General features: G+C 41.3%; 1 protein-coding gene across 12 annotated transcripts in view; it reads right to left on the reverse strand.

Moving 5' to 3' along the window:
* Positions 1-22199, reverse strand: part of L3mbtl3 (L3MBTL histone methyl-lysine binding protein 3) — a 113822-nt gene that overhangs the window by 26180 nt on the left and 65443 nt on the right. For all 12 annotated transcript variants that reach the window (XM_041654062.1, XM_041654061.1, XM_041654053.1 and 9 more), the window contains 4 exons: positions 21261-21346; positions 19059-19169; positions 9733-9847; positions 8219-8321 (listed from right to left, as the gene is read on the reverse strand). In XM_041654062.1, the coding sequence (XP_041509996.1) occupies positions 8219-8321; positions 9733-9847; positions 19059-19169; positions 21261-21346 (415 nt within the window). The remainder of the gene's footprint in view (positions 1-8218; positions 8322-9732; positions 9848-19058; positions 19170-21260; positions 21347-22199) is intronic.

Raw genomic sequence — 22199 nt, forward strand, 5'->3', positions numbered from 1 at the left:
TTATGGTAACCCCCACATCATAAAATTATTTTCACTGCTACTTCATAGCTGTAACTTTGGTACTGTTATGAACCGTAATGTAAATATCTGTGTTCCGATAGTCTTAGGCAACCCCTGTGAAAGGGTCATTTGACTCCTTTACAGGGCTGTGGCCCACAGGTTGAGAACTGCTGATCTAGGGCAAGATGGGCAATGCCTAATCACACAAAGAAATTCTGTAACTTTACACGGGAATGGCTTCTATAAAGAAAGTGAAAGAGATGGGCTGGAGAGATGGCTCAGTGGTTAAGAGCATTGCCTGCTCTTCCAAAGGTCCTGAGTTCAATTCCCGGCAACCACATGGTGGCTCACAACCATCTGGAATGAGGTCTGGTGCCCTCTTCTGGCCTGCAGACATACACACAGACAGAATATTGTATACATAATAAATAAATAAATATTAAAAAAAAAAGTGAAAGAGTACAGCATTAGCGAGGACCTGAGGATGCTCTGATGGGCAGTGAGGAAGGGCTTCTCTAGAGGAGAACAAATCCCTAAAGGTCAGGACAGAATTGCTCATGTCTGCTTCCCACACTCCGGAGAAGGCAATGCTACACATGGGAGGGAGAGAAGTCGAGATGACAGAAAGGGGGAGATGCAGGGAGAGATAATATCAGGTTTGGCTCACTAGAGTGTAGTCAGGAGATGCAGGGAGAGATAGTGTCAGGTTTGGCTCACTAGAGTGTAGTCAGGAGATGCAGGGAGAGGTAGTGTCAGGCAAGGCTCACTAGACCATAGTCAGGAAACGCAGGGAGAGGTAGTGTCAGGCAAGGCTCACTAGACCATAGTCAGGAGACGCAGGGAGAGGTAGTGTCAGGCATGGCTCACTAGACCGTAGTCAGGAGATTCAGGGAGAGGTAGTGTCAGGCATGGTTCACTAGACCGTAGTCAGGAGATGCAAGGAGCGATAATATCATGGATGTCTCACTAAACCATAGTAAGCAGTTCCAAGTTTAATTTTGGGTTCAAAATTGAAGGCCCTTGGAAATCTCAAAACACAGGAAGTGATAGGGATCACCTTGGGTGTGTGGGATGGAAATGTAAGGAAGATTAGAGGACTGTAGACCTCTCCTGCCATCCCATGATGCCCTGCAGACTGAGAGGCAGCCTGTGATCTGTAGGGATCCAGAATGGATTGCTGGTTTGTGCTTTGAAGAACTTGAGGCAAAAGAGACACAATGTTTTTCTTTATTTCTCTCTGGGATAAGAATGACTAGTGGGAAGTAAATGTGGAGCAAACCAATAATTATGGAAAGTTTATTATTAGACATTTAAATAAAAATGCTGATTGCTGGAGGTCACACAGCAAAGAAATAGCTCAGCAAGATGAGTCTACTCATTTAATAACAGGCACACTATCAAGGAAAATCTAACTGCATCAGCCCTTCAGACACTGCATGGGATCCTGTTTGGAATGGCCGAACTCATCAAGAGTTCACGGGCACAAATTATCGAAACTAGTTCTGCCTAATGTGAACAGAGACCTTGTAGCTTAGTTGGAAGGCAGACAACCAGGTGTAGGCAGCATGCAGGACCCAGAACAACACATGGCCTTAGAGAATCTCTGCATGGGATGGGGTTGCTGGGGCAGCATACGCAGGCCACACTTAGCCTGTCTACTACCTTGGGGTCCCGACACATTCCTCAGGTTCATGCAGACTACAAGCACAAAGCCTGGCAAGCCTGAGCTCTGGAGGATCCTCAAGACAGAAAGCCCAGAGCGCAGCACGGTGTGTTTGGGTCGTCAGCTGCCCTGTACCTTAGAAAACAAACCAGCTGTGCTGCCTTGTGGCCCCCATAAGGCACAGCACTTAATGCTGAGCTTCAGCTCGGGCAGGGTTCAGATGTCTGAGGGTTTCCTCACAACGTACCATCTTCAATGAACCTCCTTAAAACCATCCAAAGTTACATATAGCCAGCTCCTCCCAAGCGCTTGAGTCTCTGCTCTGACAAAGGAGTTAAGTTGGTCTGGCCTCAGTCATCTCAGATGCCAATCTAGGCTGTCCTCTCCAGTGCATGTTCGATTGAATTTATGTATTTCAATATTGAGGCAATAAAAGAAAAATCCAAATATGGTGTTTTGTCTTCTTTCGACAGACAGTATAGTGCTAACCCAGCAGCAGCGTACATGTACAGTTAGACCTCACTCATCCTTAAGCTCCGGGCTCAACAAGCAGTGAACGACGGTGTGAGTATTTACTTTGGACGGCATCAGGGTTGAAGAGCACACACCACCAGCTTCAAACAATGGGAAGTCATGCAGGAATTTTAGATGGCCTAGGTCCCCAGCGAAACACCAGTTACAGAGTAGACAACTGGGTTCAAACCTTATAAAAACAACCCTTTGCTTTTGTTGTTGACTAAAGGAAAAACTTGGGGATAGTTCAGAGACAGGTAAGATGCTGCTTCGGAGCCTTGCTGTCTAAATGCCTGTTTTGTTTTGTTTTGAAAACAGATTGCCCTAGCTCTTTCAACCTTTCAATTGAAAGAGAAACAAGTCTGCCTTCGGAAGAATTGCCCTAATGAGCGAGATCTGCCCTACCAAGGGAGCCTTGAGATGGCCAGCCACAGATGTACACTAAGCCTCTCCCTTCCTTCGAACCCTGAGGAACCCCCGTTCTTACACCTGCACAGGGTGGAAAGGAATGCCAGCTGGAGATGACTGAGGGGAATGTGACATGACACAGCCAAGTGCCACAGCCACGGCAGAATGAGAAATGCTTCCAATAGAACCCGGGTGACTGGCAGAGGGCTCTGTGGCCTCATCTGAGCACTGTGAAGAGCCAGCACAGTGCCTGAGGCTGAGTTTTCATTTCAAAATGATGATGCCACCAAAAGTGGTCAGGCCTGACCCAGGTGAACAAACTCCTCGCCTGGCATTTATACTCACCACCGTGGAAGCAGCTCCAAGAAGGCGCTCATGTGACTGACAGATACAAAAAAAAAAAAAGAGGCTTCAAAGGGGACTTGTAGAGTGTCATATGGTTCTTGGTGGAGTCTGGCTGGCTCTTGTTTAGTTGCTACACGATATGAGTAACTATTAGCCTGGATTATGGAAGAACTTCTTTTTTTTTTTGGTTTTTCGAGAGAGGGTTTCTCTGTGGTTTTGGAGCCTGTCCTGGAACTAGCTCTTGTAGACCAGGCTGGCCTCCAACTCACAGAGATCCGCCTGCCTCTGCCTCCCAAGTGCTGGGATTAAAGGCGTGCGCCACCACCGCCCGGCTGGAAGAACTTCTTTATTTCTAATCTGAGACGATGACATTGATCTGAAAGATTCACCAAAGAGCTGCCCACCTCTTATGCTGTGCACAGTTCTATGTGTTGCAACTTTCTCTGTGCTAGGCAGGGCTCCAGGTCCTTCACATGAATTAATTCTTTCATCACACCACGCCTAGGAAGGCCATCATCACCCGTGTTACAAATGAAGACATTGGTGGAGAAAAGGGCAATACTGTTTCAAGATCCCAGCACTTGCTGACTGCCTTTCAAGGAGGCAAGCCAAGCTACAGACAGGCGTTTTCCCCTATCTTGTCTCCCATTATCTACCCCTTGGGGTATGACTTACAGTAAAACTCATAATTAACTATGCTTTCAAGAACTTAAGATCACTACTAGGCCTGTTGTTTGAAGGAACAAAAGAGATGCAAGAATTGCCTCACCATCACAACCGCTGAGTGTTCCGCTCAATGTTTCTTCTGTTGTATTCATGGAAAGCTAAGGTTTTAAAGATGTACTGTGTGTGTGCGCGCACATAAGAGTACAGGTGCCTACAGAGTCCTGTGCTCCCCCGCAGATGAAGTCACAGGCAGTTGTGAACCACCCCATGCAGGTGCAATTCCAATTTAGGAACTTAAAACTGCACATGGACTTTGAAAACTCACCAGGGTTTACTAACTCCCCTGGAAAGAGCAGATTCTCACTGACCTCACAATTAAAATTTTCTAGCTTTTCATGTACTGTTTTTAGCAATTAAATCTTAGGAAGGTTTGATTCATTACACTGTGTTTGCATTCCATCAGGGATGTTCATTTTCTCCCATGCTCATTCATTCTCTCTCCCCTTTTTCCTTCTTCCTTTCTCCCTCCCTGTTTCCCTCCTTCCTTCTTTCACCCCTCCAATTATTCATCCAAATAAAGTCCTTTCAGGAAGGAACAGTACAAATCCTTCCCTAAAATGACTTTATTATGTCACGAATATTAGCAAGTTCTTGTACACTAACCACTTGACAAGTATCTGCTCCTGGAGCTTCTCAGGAGGCTGTTGGTAAATAAAAGGGAGGCCTTGCCCTCTGCTGTCCAGTGTTGTCTAAAGCCCCTCCTAGTTACATTCATGTTTCAACAACAAGGCAATGCATCAGTTTAAGCATCCACATCATCGCTCTCACACACAGCACCGACAAACATACAGGACCGACAAACATACAGGACAGGCTGTATCAGTTGTCTGATGGGAGGAGTAGACATCAAGGCCATTCCGGGATGGATTGAGCACTGCTTCTATCAGTGTCCCATCCAGGGCATATGCTCAACTCTTCCAACTTCTTCTCATCATCTATAAGCGGTGCTCAACTCACGGACTCGCTGGGAGGATTAAATGTGGTCATGCACATAGCCTTATAACAGCGGCTATCAGAAAGGAGGTCAAACACATCCCACACATTATAATCACCTAACAAATGAGGTACTTGGCCTCCATCGTGTAAGGGGAAAAAATCAGCAAAGAGAAACAGTGATATGGAAAGCCTATCGGAGAGGACGCAACTCCATTCAGAAAGAGCAGCGAGAGCTTTACTGAGCACTGCCCTTCCTACCCCTTAGACGTGGGCCCCGCCCCTCTTCTGCACAACCAAGGCTAGTTGACCAAAGCACTCAGCCGTGCGAGGGCTAGATGGACGGCTGCTAAAGGAAAACCAGTTTTCAGATGTGCACCCGTGGTTATTAATTTGCAGAGCACTCCATGAATTTCAAATATATTCTCTAGAGACGGGAGGAATAAGCATTCTCTTATTTAATTTCTAAAAGATCAAGTTTTATATATCAACGATGTACTTCTGAAGGCAATAAATATGTAGACGAGCCACTTTGATGTAACTTCGGCTCTCTTAACCTCAAGTGGGTTTTTCCCATTCTCAGACCTCTGAGTCGAACAACAAAAGAATGGAGAGTCAGAATTAAGCAGGCTGCCTATAGAATTATCTCTGGAGAGGAGAACGTTCTTCACTAATTGTATTTCATAGTAAAGAAAGGATGCAGCCTCAACCTGTGTTACCAAATGTATACTCTGCTCCTAACGTATCTTAGGTCAAACATAACTTGTAATCTTCAGAGACAGTCATAAGCAAATGCTAGCCAAGCACAGTCTTTTGCTTACGCGCTCCTAAACCTAACCTGACCGAAAGAGCAACTTTCTTTGTTATCCACGTAAAGAATGCATGTTTTGATTTATTCAGTTTCTCAGTAAATTAATCCAAAGAGAATTTTCTCATTATGTTTTCCTAAGCACAGCATTCTCAGCAAGGACAGAAATAATTGCCAGGGAAATGAACCTTTCAGAGAATATGGATGAAGCGGCAAGCTAATCCACAAGTGTACTGATGAGATGGAAAACAGGCTGGGCCCGCTAAGGATTAATGTCCTGCCAAGAAGACAGCGTGGAGCACTGTAAATTATACCGACTACACAAGGAGTGGAGAAAATCTGTGCACAGGCTGGGAAGGGCGGACAGCAGAACCCGGACCATGCCATTAGTTCTCATAGTTTTATTCTTCCGTCCAGAGACCCGGCCCACCAACCCTGCACAAGACAAAGATCCCGATAGCCATGCCCTGCATGCTCAAGAAAATCACTATAGTTTTCTGGCTAAGCCTTGTCTTTTCCGTCATAAATTATATTTCTGCCACTTTTTTAAGAACACGAGCAGTTCTTGAACATGGTTCCAATTACTCTGTTTCCTTCCCGCATTTCTGCATAAGTTACTCTCTGGATCTCCCCATAATTTACCCCTCCCAGTAAGAAGCACAACACCACCTGTCGTAGCCAATCCATCAAGAAATTCCCCAAAGGCAACCACTAAACTGGGGGAGCAGCTGGGCTGGAGGAGCCTCAGGGTAAAGGCAGTCAAGACAAGCAGCTAGGGGTTATGGCGAGGTTGTCACTACACACTTCGCTGTCACAAACTTTCCTACTGGGCCCTAAGGAGCTGCCAGTGAGACTACGCACATGGTGTGGAATTCTCATCTCTAGAGCCATTAAGTATGCACAGTGCTGTATGGTGGGTTCCCTTCCGGCGCTAAAGACAGATTTTGAATAGCCAACTGTATCCTAACAACACGTCAGAATTTACCCAATTTAAACGTTTCTTAGCTCGTTCCTTTCAATTTGAGGAAATTGCCTTGGTCTAATGAACATCACGGGACTGTACAGTGGTAATATAGATGAGTCAAAGACCCTCATTTTAGTTGGGATTTTCTGTCTTCTACCTAAAATGACTTCGTGTGAGTGGGGAGGCTGAGTGGAATGAGTCACGGAGCAGGGCTGTGGGGGGTGGGGAGACGGCAAAGGTCAAGGCCAGACCTTTCAGCTCCCCTTACCTGTGGCTAGAGAAGACAAGTTATTACACCTATGGAGCACTCCACTGGGCACACCACACTCGTGGGAAAAGAAGTTCCTCTAACAGTGTGGCTCTGAAAGCCAGTTATTCCCATTAGGCAACAGAACACTCTCTAACACCAAGTAGGCGAATGCTGGATAAGGGTTCCATGTTCAGACTGAAAAAAAGAACTGTTCTTCAAAAGAAACCACGGAACAAAAAGACTGTCTCAATTGAGGGTGCGGTTTTGCACACTTGTGGGCTTGCACTCGGACTGACCTATTGGCTGAAAAGTGATCTGGCTGCCTTCATGAGGCACAGCCAATAACTTCTAGCTGAAGTGTCTGCGGCGGAGTTGAAATTAATGCTCTATGTGGTTTGCAGCCATACGAGTGGCACTAAGGGTTTAAAAATGGGTGTCTGCAAACGGAGTCATCATCTTGTCTGTGCACTTTTTATTCTGGAACACAATGAATGTCAAAACAAGAAGGAAAAAAAGGAGGATGAGCGACACTAGTGGACGCAGAGAGCCGCAGAAAGTTCACTGCACCCAAGTGAAAACAATACATCAATTTTGCAAGTCTTATTAACTCTTTCTTAGAGGAATTGGTAGCAACATTTCTGAATGTGTTTAATTTTACAGAGAGGGCACACAGGGGCCATAGCATGTGTGGAGGTTAGGGGACAACTTTCGGGAGCTGTCTCTCTCCTTTTACCATATGGATTCCAGATGGAACTTGGGTTTCCAGGCTTGGTGGTACTTACCCACTGAGCCATCTCACTGACCCATAATTTCAAAATTTTGAAGGGCCAGACTCAAACCAGATGAATAAGAAATAATTTTCCCAATGAGTAATACAATTAGCATGTTTCCATAATGTAAACTGATAACTATTACCATTTTAGTACATATTCAAATGGGTGGTCCTTTTGTCCCTGAGAAGTTCCACTATATCATAGGAATTTATTTCAGTAATATTTTTCAATGTCTATGAAGATCCCAAATCACCTGAACATGAAGCTTTAATTGTATTTTTGGTTTCTTTTCTAGTTACTTACAGTTAAAAAAAAAAAAATTGGGGAAAAGTCACTTTTCCGACCATTAAATCCTTATATTTGGTCATATTGTTTTGTGATATTCACTGCTAACCTACAAGTCTGGTTTTTCAAACTGTAAAGTCACCCAGCCACATCAAATTCCACTAAATAATTTGAACAGTACCTGCCCTCCCCTCATTAATGGTAAATCCCAAATAACTATTTTAGAAGCCAAGGATCTGTAAAACTAGCCGAGCTAAAACAACAATAACCAACCAACCAATCAATCAAGAAAGCAAGCAAACAAAAAACCTACCAAATAACTAAAGTAATCTATTTTAAACAGCGAATGAGTGTTCTCTCGGGAAGACTTAACTTTAGATATATCCTTTGGCTTTACAGTCTCCATGGTAACCACATTTCCTATGACTCTGAATATAAAATAAGCTCACATCTGTTTCTTATGGAAGGAAATTATCTTCTACATTCGCAAACAGGCATCCTCTACCCAACACACACAAAAGTCCCCATGCAAGTGGTGGTGAACACGTACCTCTGAGTTCCCAGGTACCTTGATTTTTTAAAGTGGCCAACCCCCCTGCAGCCTAGCGTTGGACACCCCCCGGTTTCTGATGGCTCCATTAATTCTGCAGGGCCTGCAACAAAAATAATGAAAAGAAAAGGTAAAAAAGAAAATACAACAAGAAGTTGAGCAGAAAGCTGAAAGTAGAGCGTAGAAAAGGTACTCCATTTCTGGAACGATTGTTTCTATGTGTCCATTTAGAAAAACAAGTAATTCTTGTAAAAATTTAAATGTTTTACTCTCTCTAGTTTCATGATATTCTCTATGGTTCATTCTGTCACAAAGTTTATGTTCCTTTATACTGAAATGGTAAATTTTGATCTAACCTTATTTTAAGATGTCAGACAACAGGGATATTTAAATGTGACTTGATAGAGATATTTGAAAGAATTGCTATCGAATAGAAAAACTGCATCAGAATATTCATTGTGGAAACTTCAAACACTGGATCAGAGAATATGAAATATAAACACTATGTTGGACCCACCCAAGTCAACTAAGTGGCCAGGGCTGGACTGCACAGGAAGTCACAAACATTAGCAGCTTGTTCTCTCGCATCCACCACCGGGGATGAATGCCTCCTAGCTATGGCTCCAACCTGTGGATATACAGCTATATCAAGTGGAGGGTTGTCATTCTACTTCACAAATGGTACGATCCAAAAGTGTATCTAAAACAATTTCTTCCACTTTTGGAGTTGAATTTCACATTTTACAATATTAATATTCTTTATGGCTATGTTATCTATACAAACTACGTTCCATAATTTACTTAACTAAAACTTGCTTTCAACTTTGTTACTTTAGGCATTCTTCAATTAGAAATACACACAGATATGGCCATGCACCCTCGGTCAGAATATAGCACACATAAATCTCTCATATAGTACAGTGAAAGGACATCAATTATTTTTTTATAAAACTGATTATAGCATATTGTATTTCATATTTTTCTCATACAAGGTATATATTCTTTAAAACAGATATGGTGTATGCTCTTTTTCTATGTGTATGTGTGGTATATGCTTTTTTATCATCCTGAATTTAAATCTTTACGGAGTGAACCATGAATTGCATTTAGAATAAACTACAAAGCAGAAGGTGGCCTTTTTTATACATTTCCTAGATCTGCCAATGATAACATTTTCAAGGTTATAGTATCAGGTCACTATTAGGATACTGAAACTTTAATTGTCTGGCAAATTATCTTCTAAAAATTAGCACTAATAGTAAAAGGTTATGTTTACTTCTAAACAAAACTCAGAACAGCATACCTTACTTATTTAGGCAATATGATTTCTCTTTTATAATTTTGTGTGTATGTGCTCATGTGCATGTGTGTGCTCACGTGACACACTACTGGCAATCAAAAGAGAAAACATATATGGAGAAATAGAAAGAAATTGAGAAAGAGGAGACAAAAAAATTAAGCACATTATTTAAGAAAATGAAAACATTGGTTATGATTATCTGAGTGTGTCTTACTTAGTGGAGCCTGAAGAGGGTGTCCAGTTTTGGAACACCAGCCCACAGGGTGAATATCCGGAGAGTCTGCATCTATCCAGTAGTCATAGCAACTGCTCCAGCCATCAAAATGAACCTGGATAACAAGAGAACACAGAATCATAAGAATCCCTACTGTAAATCTTCCACCCACGGCGTGAGCCTTTTATACTTCCTTCTGATTACCAGTATATTTAATGCTCAATAAATCACTTCAATTATTTAAAATACCTCTCTCCACAACCTGAGATAAAAGATGCTCTTGAACTACACACAGCCTATCAAAACATCAATAACTGCCTTCCCAAAGATGCACCTGAGGCAGCCACTCTGTAGGTTTACTACACATATCCTTAAACGCTGTTAGCAAACGAAGAATAGGAACATGAATAACATCTTCAAACAAGCAAACGAAACACTCACAAACACAGCTGAGGTGACTTAAAAATCAGGGAACTGGAGGGGAAAAGGGGAAGAGCGGAAAGGAAAACCTTTGAGGTAAATATAAAGTAAGATTTTTTTTAAAGTACATCGCTTGCTACAAACACATCCAACTAATAAAATATCCCCGAACCATTCAATTTTAAAAGTCTTTCTCTTTTATAAAGACTTATGTATTTTTATTTTATATGTATGGGTGTTTTGCCTACATGGATGTCTGTGTAAGCACATGCACGTCTGAAGCCCACAGAATCCCGAAGAGGGCACTGAATCCCTAGAACTGTAGTTACAGATAGTTGTGAGCCTCCATGTGAGGGTTGGGGTTAAATCTGTGCCCTGCAGAAGAGCAGCTAGTGTTCTTAACTGCTGAGTCATCTCTCCAGCCCCCAAACAGTCTTTCTTGTAAATAACCATAGTATTTCTCAAGATAGATTACAAAGTGATCACAGGTGACTTTGTTACTGATCTCTAAAGTACAGAGTGATGGCCTTTTAGGGAATGTCACTAGTTATCAGTGCACAGCCTTTAAGTTTATATACATTACATACACACATGTAATATATATAATATAAATATTGTGTATATATAATATACATTATCTTTTTACAATAAAAGGATATATTGAAGTACTTCATATATTTTACTTTTCGGTCAAATTTGTCAACTAGACTCTTTGGAACTGTATAAATCTTTCAGTCTTTACAAGATAATAAATATTCTGGAAGAATGCATGAGTAAACACAGTATAATCATGGCAAAAGACCAAACTAAGCCCATAAAAAAACCAACACTGATCGATATAATATCATAAAAATGTAGAGCTTCAGATAGTAAACATCACCGTAAGCAAGATGAAAGTCCTCCGAACACACTTGCTATACAAGTGACAAAGCTCTTTCTTCCTTACTAAGCCCCAATCTATCAATACGAAAAAATGAAAACTGCAACGGAAAGATGACAAATAGATACAAATGACTCATCATCGACAAAATAAATTAAATTGTTGGTAAATATATGAAGAGACAATCAATCTATTTGCAACATAAAACTTACAAATGAAAAGTCCAAGACACTATTCTCCTATCAGCCTGCCCAAAAGGGTTCACATCTGGTTGAACCCGGCTGCTGGAAGCAGAGGCATAAAGGGAACTCCACAGACCACCGACAGCGACATAATGTCTGCAGTACTATGTGGCAAAGGCAATGAACATCTGAAACATACTGTCTTTGACTTATCAAAACTGATACTAAAACGTAACTCACCATTTTTAGGGAAAGTAGTATGCGGTTGTTAAAAACAAATGCATATGTATGTGGGGTAGAAATCATGTAATTTCTCAAGACTATCAGTCAGTTTTCCTAGAATCAAGGCCCTAAAGACTGCCTCTCCTGGAAGAAGTCATGGACGGATGCCACACTAAGTGGGACAGAGCTCACAGAGGTAAATTGGTAGCTAGTAAACGGACAGACAGAAGGAAACGGGCCAAGAATCAGAAAGAAAGTCATTTATTATTCACATGCAAAAAATATGAAGCACCATTTAAGGTTTGTTAGCTTTGAATGTTTCCTTTCCTTTAATCAAAAGTATTGTCAAAACAACAATGAGAATAATATTCATAACTTTCTGAAAATAGACAGTTATGGCATCAAGGCTACCACAGAATGAGCAACAGTAATGTATGTTAAATTTCATTTTAAACCTTCTGGTTTTCAACTAACCATAGTAAGGTATTTTTGTTTTACTTCAAACATGAAGCTTTGATGCTTGTGATGGTACGATTCCCAATTCTCTTTCTTTTACCCTAGACTTCATGTTCATACAGTTCATGCTGCTTCTACTGCATAGAAACAATCAAATGCTATAAGATCATCCTCACAAAGTAAATGGCTCTCTGGAAGAACGCCATAATTACTTGTAAACATTGAGGAGTAGAGGAAGGGGATGTGTATCTGAGTTTATCTTTCTGTTGTAATAGCAGCATGAACGTTACAGGGGTAATCAATACTTTCTTCTTAGATTCAGGGCCTGGTCCCCAGGAGCAAACTCATGCCTACTACTGTAAATGTGATTAAGAGCTGGTGGCCCCAGGGGTGGCCTTCATTACTACCATTTTGCTAAATGGACATATGGCCAAACTGCTTATAAATACTAATTTTTATAGCCATAGGTTAGTGCTGCTCTCAGTAGTCATCAGAGAAGTTTCTCCTTGTGACAGACAGTGGTTAATATAGAGATGCGTAACTGGCTAAGATGTGAAGAGTAAAGGAAGGTCAAGTGGAACCCAAATGAGCCATTTCTAGAACCCTCTCCAAGGCTCAGGGAATATTAAGGAATATGGGGTAGAATGAGTAAAAAATGAGTAAAAAAGTCCTACCAGTCCCTGAAGATCTACTGACATGTTGCTGGGGGAAGGGGTGTTGCGCTCATCAGTGACATGGCCACTGATAGGTTGCCCATGTTCAAGTAACTAGCATCCTACCCATGTTTATGCAGGAAACACTACTGAAACCTGGTGGTCACATACCGTAACAGACATGACAATAGAAGGAAGGCCTCGTGAGAAGGATTCAGAAGAAGTGGGATGATAAAGGCTACCAAAGGGGTAAACTGACGAAAACTAATCATATACATGAACGAAACTGTCAAAGATAAAACTAAATTCCAAAAAAGGAATAATAAGGTGCAAGATCAGCATTCAGCACGAAAAATTTACATAACAAAAGAGAAATGAGAATGTCTATAATGCTGTCCCACTACAGACCTGGTCATACATGTGGTGATTGAATGAAATGGTCCCTGGAGCCTCATGTGTTTGAATGCTTTGTCCCTCCCTAGTGGGTGGAACTGTGGCCTTGTTGAAGAGGTGTGTTACTGGGGATGGGCTCTGAGGTTTTAAAAGCCCGCCCTCTGCTCGCTCGCTCTCTCTCTCTCTCTCTCTCTCTCTCTCTCTCTCTCTCCCCCCTACTACTCAAGCACCATGCCTGCTGCTATGCTCCTCTCTATGGTAGTTGTGGATTGACTCTCTGAAACTGTAAGCAAGCCCCCAATTAAGTGTTTTCTTTTATAAGTTGCCTTGGCCATGGTTTCTCTTCACAACAATAAAAAAGTAACTAAGCCAACAAACTAAAAACAAATCAATAATAATGTTGAATTTTTAAAATTATATCCCTAAAGAAAATAGATGCTAGTAAATTTCTAAAGAAAATGGATGAAAATACAGAACCAACAATTTTACTACTAACTCGGCAGTTTCGGGGAAAAGATACACTTTTCACCTAGAAGTATAATTCAGAGTCTTTATAAAAAACATCCCCTATGTTACAGATAACTTCAATATTAAAACAGTTAACAGTTTTATAAATACAATATTTTTTAAAGGGTGGATTTGGTTAGATCTTTTGTGAATCTGCAAGGCAACTCAGGAAAGCACATGTTAGATATAGATGCTTGCCTCTTCTGTCCTGTGATATTAAAACCATGCTTGAAGAACAAAAACAAGTGAAGGATGTGCTTGTCCTCCCATCAGAACAAGCGACTGAAACACAGAGCCTAAAAGAGGAGTCAGCACCAGAAGATGGACTTGTCCTGGAATCTAGGGAGCTGTAAGTGGGTGAGAAAGCCCTCTTCTTCCCCAAGGTGGTCAGCACTCAGGGAGGCCCTCCTACACACGTGCCAGGTGAGCCTCTTTTCAGTAACCCTTCAAAGGTTCTTCAGGAAACAGAGAAAAATCTTCAACTCTAGGATATGACTTCCTAGGTTCCGCCTTCCACCGAGGAAGGACCTGGATGCCAACAAAAGAGCCGTACCCAGGGAGGAAGGCTGGTATCCAATACTAGAGTAAAAACCTACCAGTCACAGAGTGGAAATCACCCTCCTTACCCAATATTTTGCCCTCTATGTTCTCAGTTGCCTAAGGTCAACTACAGTATAAAATACCAAAAGAAAAATTTCATATTGCAATAAAAAGAAAGTCCAGTTTCATACAACATTTTATAGTATATTGCTATGATTGTCCTATTACTATTGTTATTCTTTCTATATCTAGTGCATAAATTATACTTTATTATAGTATGTATGCTTGAATGTATAGGTAAAACTATGGTATACATTTTACATATGGTTGCAAGCATACTCTATATCACCTATAGACAAGATGATATAAGCCTATTCACAAAAATACCTTATGTATGCTACCATTCTCTTACTATGAACAGACACTTAGAATTATCTGATATGTGAGAACCAATATGAAAACAGAGACCATGCTAGTTAGTAAAGAAATTTGGGTTGTGGGGGCTGGAACAGTGGTGATTCAAGGGTTAAGAAAATCTGTTGCTCGCTGGCTCACAATCACCCAACTTCAGTTCTATGGGCCTGCTGCCTTATGCTGGCCGTCAAAAGCAGACAGACAGACAGACACACAAACACACATAGACACATATATACACAATAAAGAAAGAAAGAAACATAATATTTAAGAAGAATTTCAGAGAGTAATCAAGGAAGAGAAGAAAAACTATCAGCAGTGTCCTCAGACAGAAGGACATTGCCTCAGAAAATAAAAAGATGGATTTTAAACAAGGCAGGAACTAAATACCATTTAAAAAAAAAAATCTATAAAAGCACAAAAAAAATCACAATTGTAATTAAAATTTTAATAATGAAGTTTGAAAGAGATGAAGGCATTTCTAAGCAAACAATTTTGAAACATCAGCAACACATAAGAAAACAAGAGCGTCAACCTGACAGCCAGTATCAGGGTACTAACTTCCAGAAGGAGAGCAGAGACAAGGACTCCATCAAAACAAAAATAGGATACAGAGACTGCAGAAGAGAAAGCTTCACAGTGGGAAGGCTTGGGGACCCAGTTTGACAAACAGAAAGATGCCCTCACAGGGTTGGAGACCACTGGAGATAGCCAGCCATCCCCACGTGCTATAGAAATAAGCCCATGGCCCAAAGAGACTCAATCAGAGTGGCCTTGGGTATCCAAAAGCTCCAGGAGTGAGCTGCGGCGAACAGTGAAACAGAGGGTCAAAGCTCCCTCCCTAAAACATCTCACCTAGCGGCACTAACAATCAAACACAAAGCCAGCAGATGGACATTTTCTCAAATACAAGGAGCAAAGAGGTGTTTATCTAATACCCTTTCTTAGGAAAACACAAAAAGACATGTTTCAGCAGGACAAAAGTATACCTAGCAAAACAAGGCATTTCATTATACTTTGTAATTTTCAGGAAAATGAAATACAGTCTAGTGTGTCAGTGAAAAGGAGTCTCAGGATGTGGGCTGTGCGCCCCGCTGAGAGTACCCACTCTGCTGTGGCAGGTGGCTGAAGAGTTGTGGGAAAAACAGTTCAAAGGAAAGAGAGAGACATCAGCTGCTGAAAAGCACACTCGTGCCTCTGATTCAAGACATCAAACTACTGTAGCATCTGAAAAACATCTAGTAAGAAGCTAGAAATGGTTAAAGAGCAAGCTACAAAAAGATCATTGACTACAGGAAAGCCAAAAAAAAAGTAATTTAAAAAGACTTGACTTAGAAACAAACAACGCTAGTATACTCACAATAACAACATGGGAAGGAGAAAAAACAAAACAAAACACAGCAAGATCTAAGTCACAAGATCCATCAACCCAATTATAAAATGGGGCACTGATCTGAACAGAGAATTCTCAACAGAAGAAGTTCAAATGGCCAAAAGACACTTAAGGTCATGCTCAACTTCCTTAGCGATCAGGGAAATGCAAATCAAGACAACTTTAAGATACCACCTTACACCTGTCAGAATGGCTAAAATCAAAAACACCAATGATAGCCTTTGCTGGAGAGGTTGTGGAGAAAGGGGTACACTCACCCATTGCTGGTGGGAATGCAAACTTGTGCAACCACTCTGGAAAGCAGTGTTTCAGTTTCTCAGGAAATTCGGGATCAACCTACCCCTGGATCCAGCAATACCACTCTTGGGAATATACCCAAGAGAGGACCTATCATACATCAAAAGTATATGCTCAACTATGTTCATGGCAGCATTGTTTGTAATAGCCAGAACCTGGAAACAACCTAGATGCCCTTCAACGGAAGAATGGATGAAGAAAGTATGGAATATATACATATTAGAGTATTACTCAGCAGTAAAAAACAAGGACTTCTTGAATTTTGCATACAAATGGATGGAAATAGAAAACACTATCCTGAGTGAGGTAAGCCAGACCCAAAAAGAGGAACATGGGATGTACTCACTTATATTTGGTTTCTAGCCATAAATAAAGGACATTGAGCCTATAATTCATGTTCCTAGAGAAGCTAAATAAGGTGAATCCAAAGACAAACACATAGGCATCCTCAGGAATATTAACCTTCATCAGGCGATGAAAGGAGACAGAGACAGAGACCCACACGGGAGCACCGGACAGAAATCTCAAGGTCCAAATCAGGAGCAGAAGGAGACGGAGCACGAGCAAGGAACTCAGGACCACGAGGGGTGCACCCACACACTAAGACAATGGGGATGTTCTATTGGGATCTCACCAAGGCCAGCTGGCCTAGGTCTGAAAAAGCATGGGATAAATCCGGACTAGCTGAACATAGAGGACAATGAGGAATACTGAGAATTCAAGAACAATTGCAGTGGGTTTTTGATCCTACTGCACGTACTGGCTTTGTGGGAGCCTAGGCAGTTTGAATGCTCACCTTAGGAGACCTGGATAGAGGTGGGCAGTCCTTGGGCTTCCCACAGGTCAGGGAACCCTGATTGCTCTTCGAGCAGATGAGGGGGGGGGGACTTGATCGGGGGAGGGGGAGGGAAATGGGAAGCGGTTGTGGGGACGAGGCAGAAATCCTTAATAAATAAATAAATTAAAAAAAAATAAAAAAAAAAAAGATCCATTAACAGAAAAAAGTAAAGCAACTTAAAATTGAACTGAGAAGCTGGTGTAGTGGCTGGCACACGCCTTTAATCTCAGCACGCAGAAGGCAGGGCCAGGATGGTCTACATAGTGAGTTCCAGGAAAGCCAGGGCTACATAGTGACGCCCTGTCTCAAAAATAACAGCAATGAAAGTTGAACCGAGAAAAACAGTGCATAAAAAATATTCTAAAAACTGGAGAAGAACTGTCACTGATAGCTGAGGTAGACAGATGTGACATTACTTCATGTCCTGTTCCCAAAGCAGAAGAATGCATTCTGGTCTTTGCCTTCAACAACACCCAGCAGGAACAACCTCCTCACCACTAGAGATGCTCAAGGTGTTAAACAGTAGATACTGTGTAACTTTAAAAGTTGATCTTAGTTAAATTCTAGTTCTAAAGCACCAATTTTGTTATGATTTGCACACCACAATCAACTCTTTTTTTTTTTTTTTTTTGGTTTTTTGAGACAGGGTTTCTCTGTGGTTTTGGAGGCTGTCCTGGAACTAGCTCTTGTAGACCAGGCTGGCCTTGAACTTCCAGAGATCCGCCTGCCTCTGTCCCCCGAGTGCTGGGATTAAATGCGTGCGCCACCACCGCCTGGCCACAATCAACTCTAATGAAGACAAAAGTACACAAGAATGTCAGGTGGTGGTGGCACACCTTTAATCCTTCAACCTAGTACCTGGGAGGCAGAGACAGGTGAAAGAAAGAGTTCAAGGCCAGCCTGCTCCAGGACAATTAGGGCTACAAAACCCTGACTTGAAAAGCAAAACAACAAGCCAAAACAAAACAAAGAAAGAAAGGGGGAAAAAAGAGAAAAAAAGCACACTAGAAAATGGTTAACACAGGCTTAAAGTTTTTATATGATTTTCCAAAATTTATGATTACACTGCATTTTGTTTGCCTCTGTGACAGACTCTGGCTATTTTGCTTCTGCCTCTCTATTGCTGGAATTACAGGTATGTGCTACAAACCCGACTGAACTAATTGGCTCTTAAACATACTGAGTTAAACATTAACGTTACTATTATACAGAGATAACAGTTTGTATAACTTTTCATCTTGTGTTAAACCTTACTATCTTATAAATTATCTCATTAGAAATGATTTATTATTATTTTGAAAAATGAAAGTGAAGTTATGATTCCTGCTGCCTGGAACAAAGAGTTCTTTCCCTTCTAGTACTGAATAAAGTGCTTCATCAAATCTGCCTGAGCTCTGGCCTCATCAATAGAGTGCTAATGGCTCACGTGGCCCACACGGAAAGCAACTACAAATGTCCATCAGCATGAGTGTACCGAGAAACTCATTGCCACATGCTGATAATGGCTTGCTGCTTTTAAAGACATTATTATTCCTAACAGAAAAGTTACCTGATCCTAGGAAGAAAGTAGGGTAAGCACGATTCTGGCTAAAGAGAAAAATAAGTGGTAAAACCAGAAGCCTATGAAGCCTTTGGGGGTTGCATCTGAATCCTACACATCTGAACCACATAGGATGGAACTAGCAATATCTTCTAGACCTTGGTTTTCTTATAGAGAGGTATTAGAAGTCTATTAGTCCAACTCCAGTTAAAACTCTGATTTTATTTATAAAGTTATTTATTTTTACTCACATTTTATAAACCTTATCTAGTGGGGTCAACAAAAAATTTAACCTCTTAAAAAGACGCATGATGCCCTTATTTTCTTTTTCTTCTGAAGAGAACATTACCTCAACATGTTATATCTATTTTCTCCAAATACACACTCAAAATGTGAAACTGTTATTTATAATTGAAGATATAATTGAGCAATTAAAGGAAACACTTCAATGGATGTAAACCTGAGCATAATCCCGTGGTTTTAGTAATTTACTTACAGAGCGTAAATTCACTGCCTAATAGTCTAGTAATGTTACCATTAAAGATACAGAGTAACAACGGTCCAAATCAAGGCAGGACCAAGAACACTTACCTTGATCCGGTGATCGTCTGTATCTGCTACAGTTGCTACTCTGATAAACAACGGATTTCTTTTGTCTACAGCTTCAAGCTTCATTTTTTTCTGGAATCCATGTGGCGGTTTCTGCCATAACAGAAAAATATCATGTGTGAGGAAGAGCAGGATGATGGACAGCACCAGTAAGCAAGCAACAGTTGAACTGTTTAGGTTACCGGTACTTAGACTAGCACTGAGTGACTTGGTGGTCCAAATATACAGGTCAACACGCATGTATAGGGACAGCCTGACTGCCCAGCTGGGGAAAGACAGAAAGGCAGAGGTGCCACAGCTATCTGATCAGTCACAGGGAAGATTAGACATTTCCTAACAGGTTGAAGTGTAATGATTAAAGTCAATAGGTATGATTTTTTTTGAGACAGGGTTTCTCTGTGTAACAGCCCTAGCTGTTCTGGAACTAGTTCTTATAAACCAGGCTGGCCTTAAACTCAGAGATCCGCCTACCTCTGCTTCCCGGATTAAAGGTGTGCGCCACCACTGCCTGGAATTTTTTTTTTCTTTTTGAGGTGAATGAAAGCTCATAATTTTATTGTCTTCATAACAAAATTGGTTTAGAGCTGGATCACTTGGCCCTTTCTCTTGTTATTGCCTCCCAGTTCAAAATGCATGCATCTCTTACTAGCCAGCATCCTCTTAGATCTGAAGCTGGGCTTGTCACACTCTAGTCTCAGCAGGGCCTCCTTTGTATCTTAGCCTTTTCACAGAGAACAGTCTGCCCACCTTAACCACTGTTTCCTGTCATAAAGCTGCTTTCCCTGGGCATACAAAGAGCCCTTGCCCTTCTTGTCATGTGTCACTTTGTGGGGTTGGTGCTTGTTATTTCTTACAGAACGTCCAGCAGGTCTTAGCAACCTTACCATGTTTGCAGGAGCAATATTGACACAGAAAGGGATATTTTTTTTTAAAGAGGGAAAAATCAAAGCGTCTGAGGAACATCTAGAAGTGGTGGTCAAGTGGAAAGGGGACAATTTAAAACAAATCATCAATCCAACTGAACAAGATGGAAAAGTTCTTCTAGGAAAGAAAGATTAAACACTCAGAAGAAACGGTTACATCTCTGAGAAAGCCGCAGGCAGAGGAGAACAAGGTGAATATGATTTTAATAAACTATCTAAAATAACATGAAGGACAGAACAATCCCTGCAAGGATTCTTGACAGCCACGCTGCAGAAACCTTAGTTCTACTCTTATACAACAGCAGACTTGTAGCCTGATCCTGCTGCCCGTGTCCAGGCTAAACGCCTATATGTAGGAAGGGTAGAGAACAGGGAGAAGAAATACGGCATCCCTCAATCTTACTCGAAAGTCTGAACATCTGTCGGGGGGAATCATAAAAATCCTTTCACAGGATCTCTCCCCACTTACTATGATTCCTCTTTAAAATGCATGTCACCTTAAACTGTACTTACTAATTAAGTTCACCATTAAAAACTCTAGCAGTTTTTGTACTAAAGTATCGTCTAAAGAAGAAAATTGTCTGCAGAACACAGAGTCATGTTTGAAAGAACAGTATTTTACTTTGAAACAGAATCTTTGTACATAGCCTGGACTGGCCTTGAATTGTAGCGATCATTCGCCTCTCAAATGTTCGGATGACACACAAGTGTCCAGGGCCCAATTCTTACAAAATTATTTAACATAATTATTTTTCCCCCATAAATTCATGAGAAAAATATAAAGTATAAAGTAATAAATTTGAGGAGCTGGGAGCTATTTCAGTTGGTAAAGTGTTTGCTTTGCACGCTTTCTTCCGAGAACCCACATTTACAAAGCGGGCATGGTGGTGCACCTAAGATCCCAGCTGGGGAGGTGGAGGCAAGCAGATCTCTGTGGCTCACACTAGCCAACCCAACCCACTTGGCAAGTTTCACGTCAGTGAGACACCTTGTCTCAAAAACCGAGAAGGACAGACTCTGAGGAACAACATTCAAGGTTCTTCTGCATCTGCCCCTATGCCTGCCTCCCCAACACATGTGCGACCACATATATAGAAATCACAGGAACAGTTAGGACTTTCAAAACAAACACTTTGAAAGCATCTCCTTTAACCTCCTGCTTTTTCTTACTGCCATGCCTGCTGACCAGTTTCTTGAATGTCTGTGAATCAACAGAATCATCGAAGCACACAAATCAAGAGTACAAAGCAAATTCACTCACCACTTTGAAAGCTCTTGCAGGAGCAGGTAAAGAATTGGTTTCTTCTAAATACTTATCCCAAGAAAAGTGTTTCACGTGCGAATAGCCTAGGAAATGAAGAGAAACATGAATCCTATGAGGGTGTCGTGAAATGAGAGTGAGAATAACAAGGTGTCCCATAAAAATCATGATCCTTCAGTGTGCTAGCCCGGGAAAGGATTGCTCAGATCCACAGGGAAGCCATTCTCTTCCAGAACTGTCTCTCACAGTGATGAGTTTTATTCCAACTTTCCGTTTTTAGATGAGATTATACAAAACATCTTTATTAAAATAGTGAACTAATACATAGGATTTACAAGTGTTATTTATGAAATATTTCAGTAGTTCCTCCTTTATTAGACTAAATAAAGAAACATGCCTACATCACAGAATATTTTTAAAGTGTGTGTAAAAATAACCCCCCTGCCTCTCCCTGCTGCCTTCTGTTTCCTATAGAGCCCCGGATCCATCAGGCAGGCACAACAGTGGCCTGTTAGGGTGTAAAATTTAACACATGAAGGGGACTTACAAAATCTGCAAATAGATTAGTTATAATGGAAGCCAGGTTTCTGCCCAACTGAGAAACAGGTATAAACAGGGATAGAAGAAAAGTAAAATGAAGTCAAGAGTTTGAGACTTGAACGGTATCAATGAGAAGGTTTTTTTTTTTTTAGCAAACACTAGTGCCGAAATAGAAAAGAACACGAAGTCCTGCATATGCTTACAGATGCCCATTTCTACAGCCGCTGAGATACCCGAGTGGAGCATCACCTGACCAGCCGTGGGTAAACAGCAGCCAGATCAAGGCTTCTATATAGCACTCTCCACTTATAAAAAAACAAATCCCTGGAAAGAATGGCTGTAGGGCTGGATCAAGATGAGTGAGTGTACGAGAGATACTCCCAGCTGTTGCAGACAGCA

The sequence above is a fragment of the Microtus oregoni genome, unplaced genomic scaffold (genome assembly GCF_018167655.1).
Source record: "Microtus oregoni isolate MIOR12 unplaced genomic scaffold, Mior012 000006F_ref0000085, whole genome shotgun sequence".
Taxonomy (NCBI): Eukaryota; Metazoa; Chordata; class Mammalia; order Rodentia; family Cricetidae; genus Microtus; species Microtus oregoni.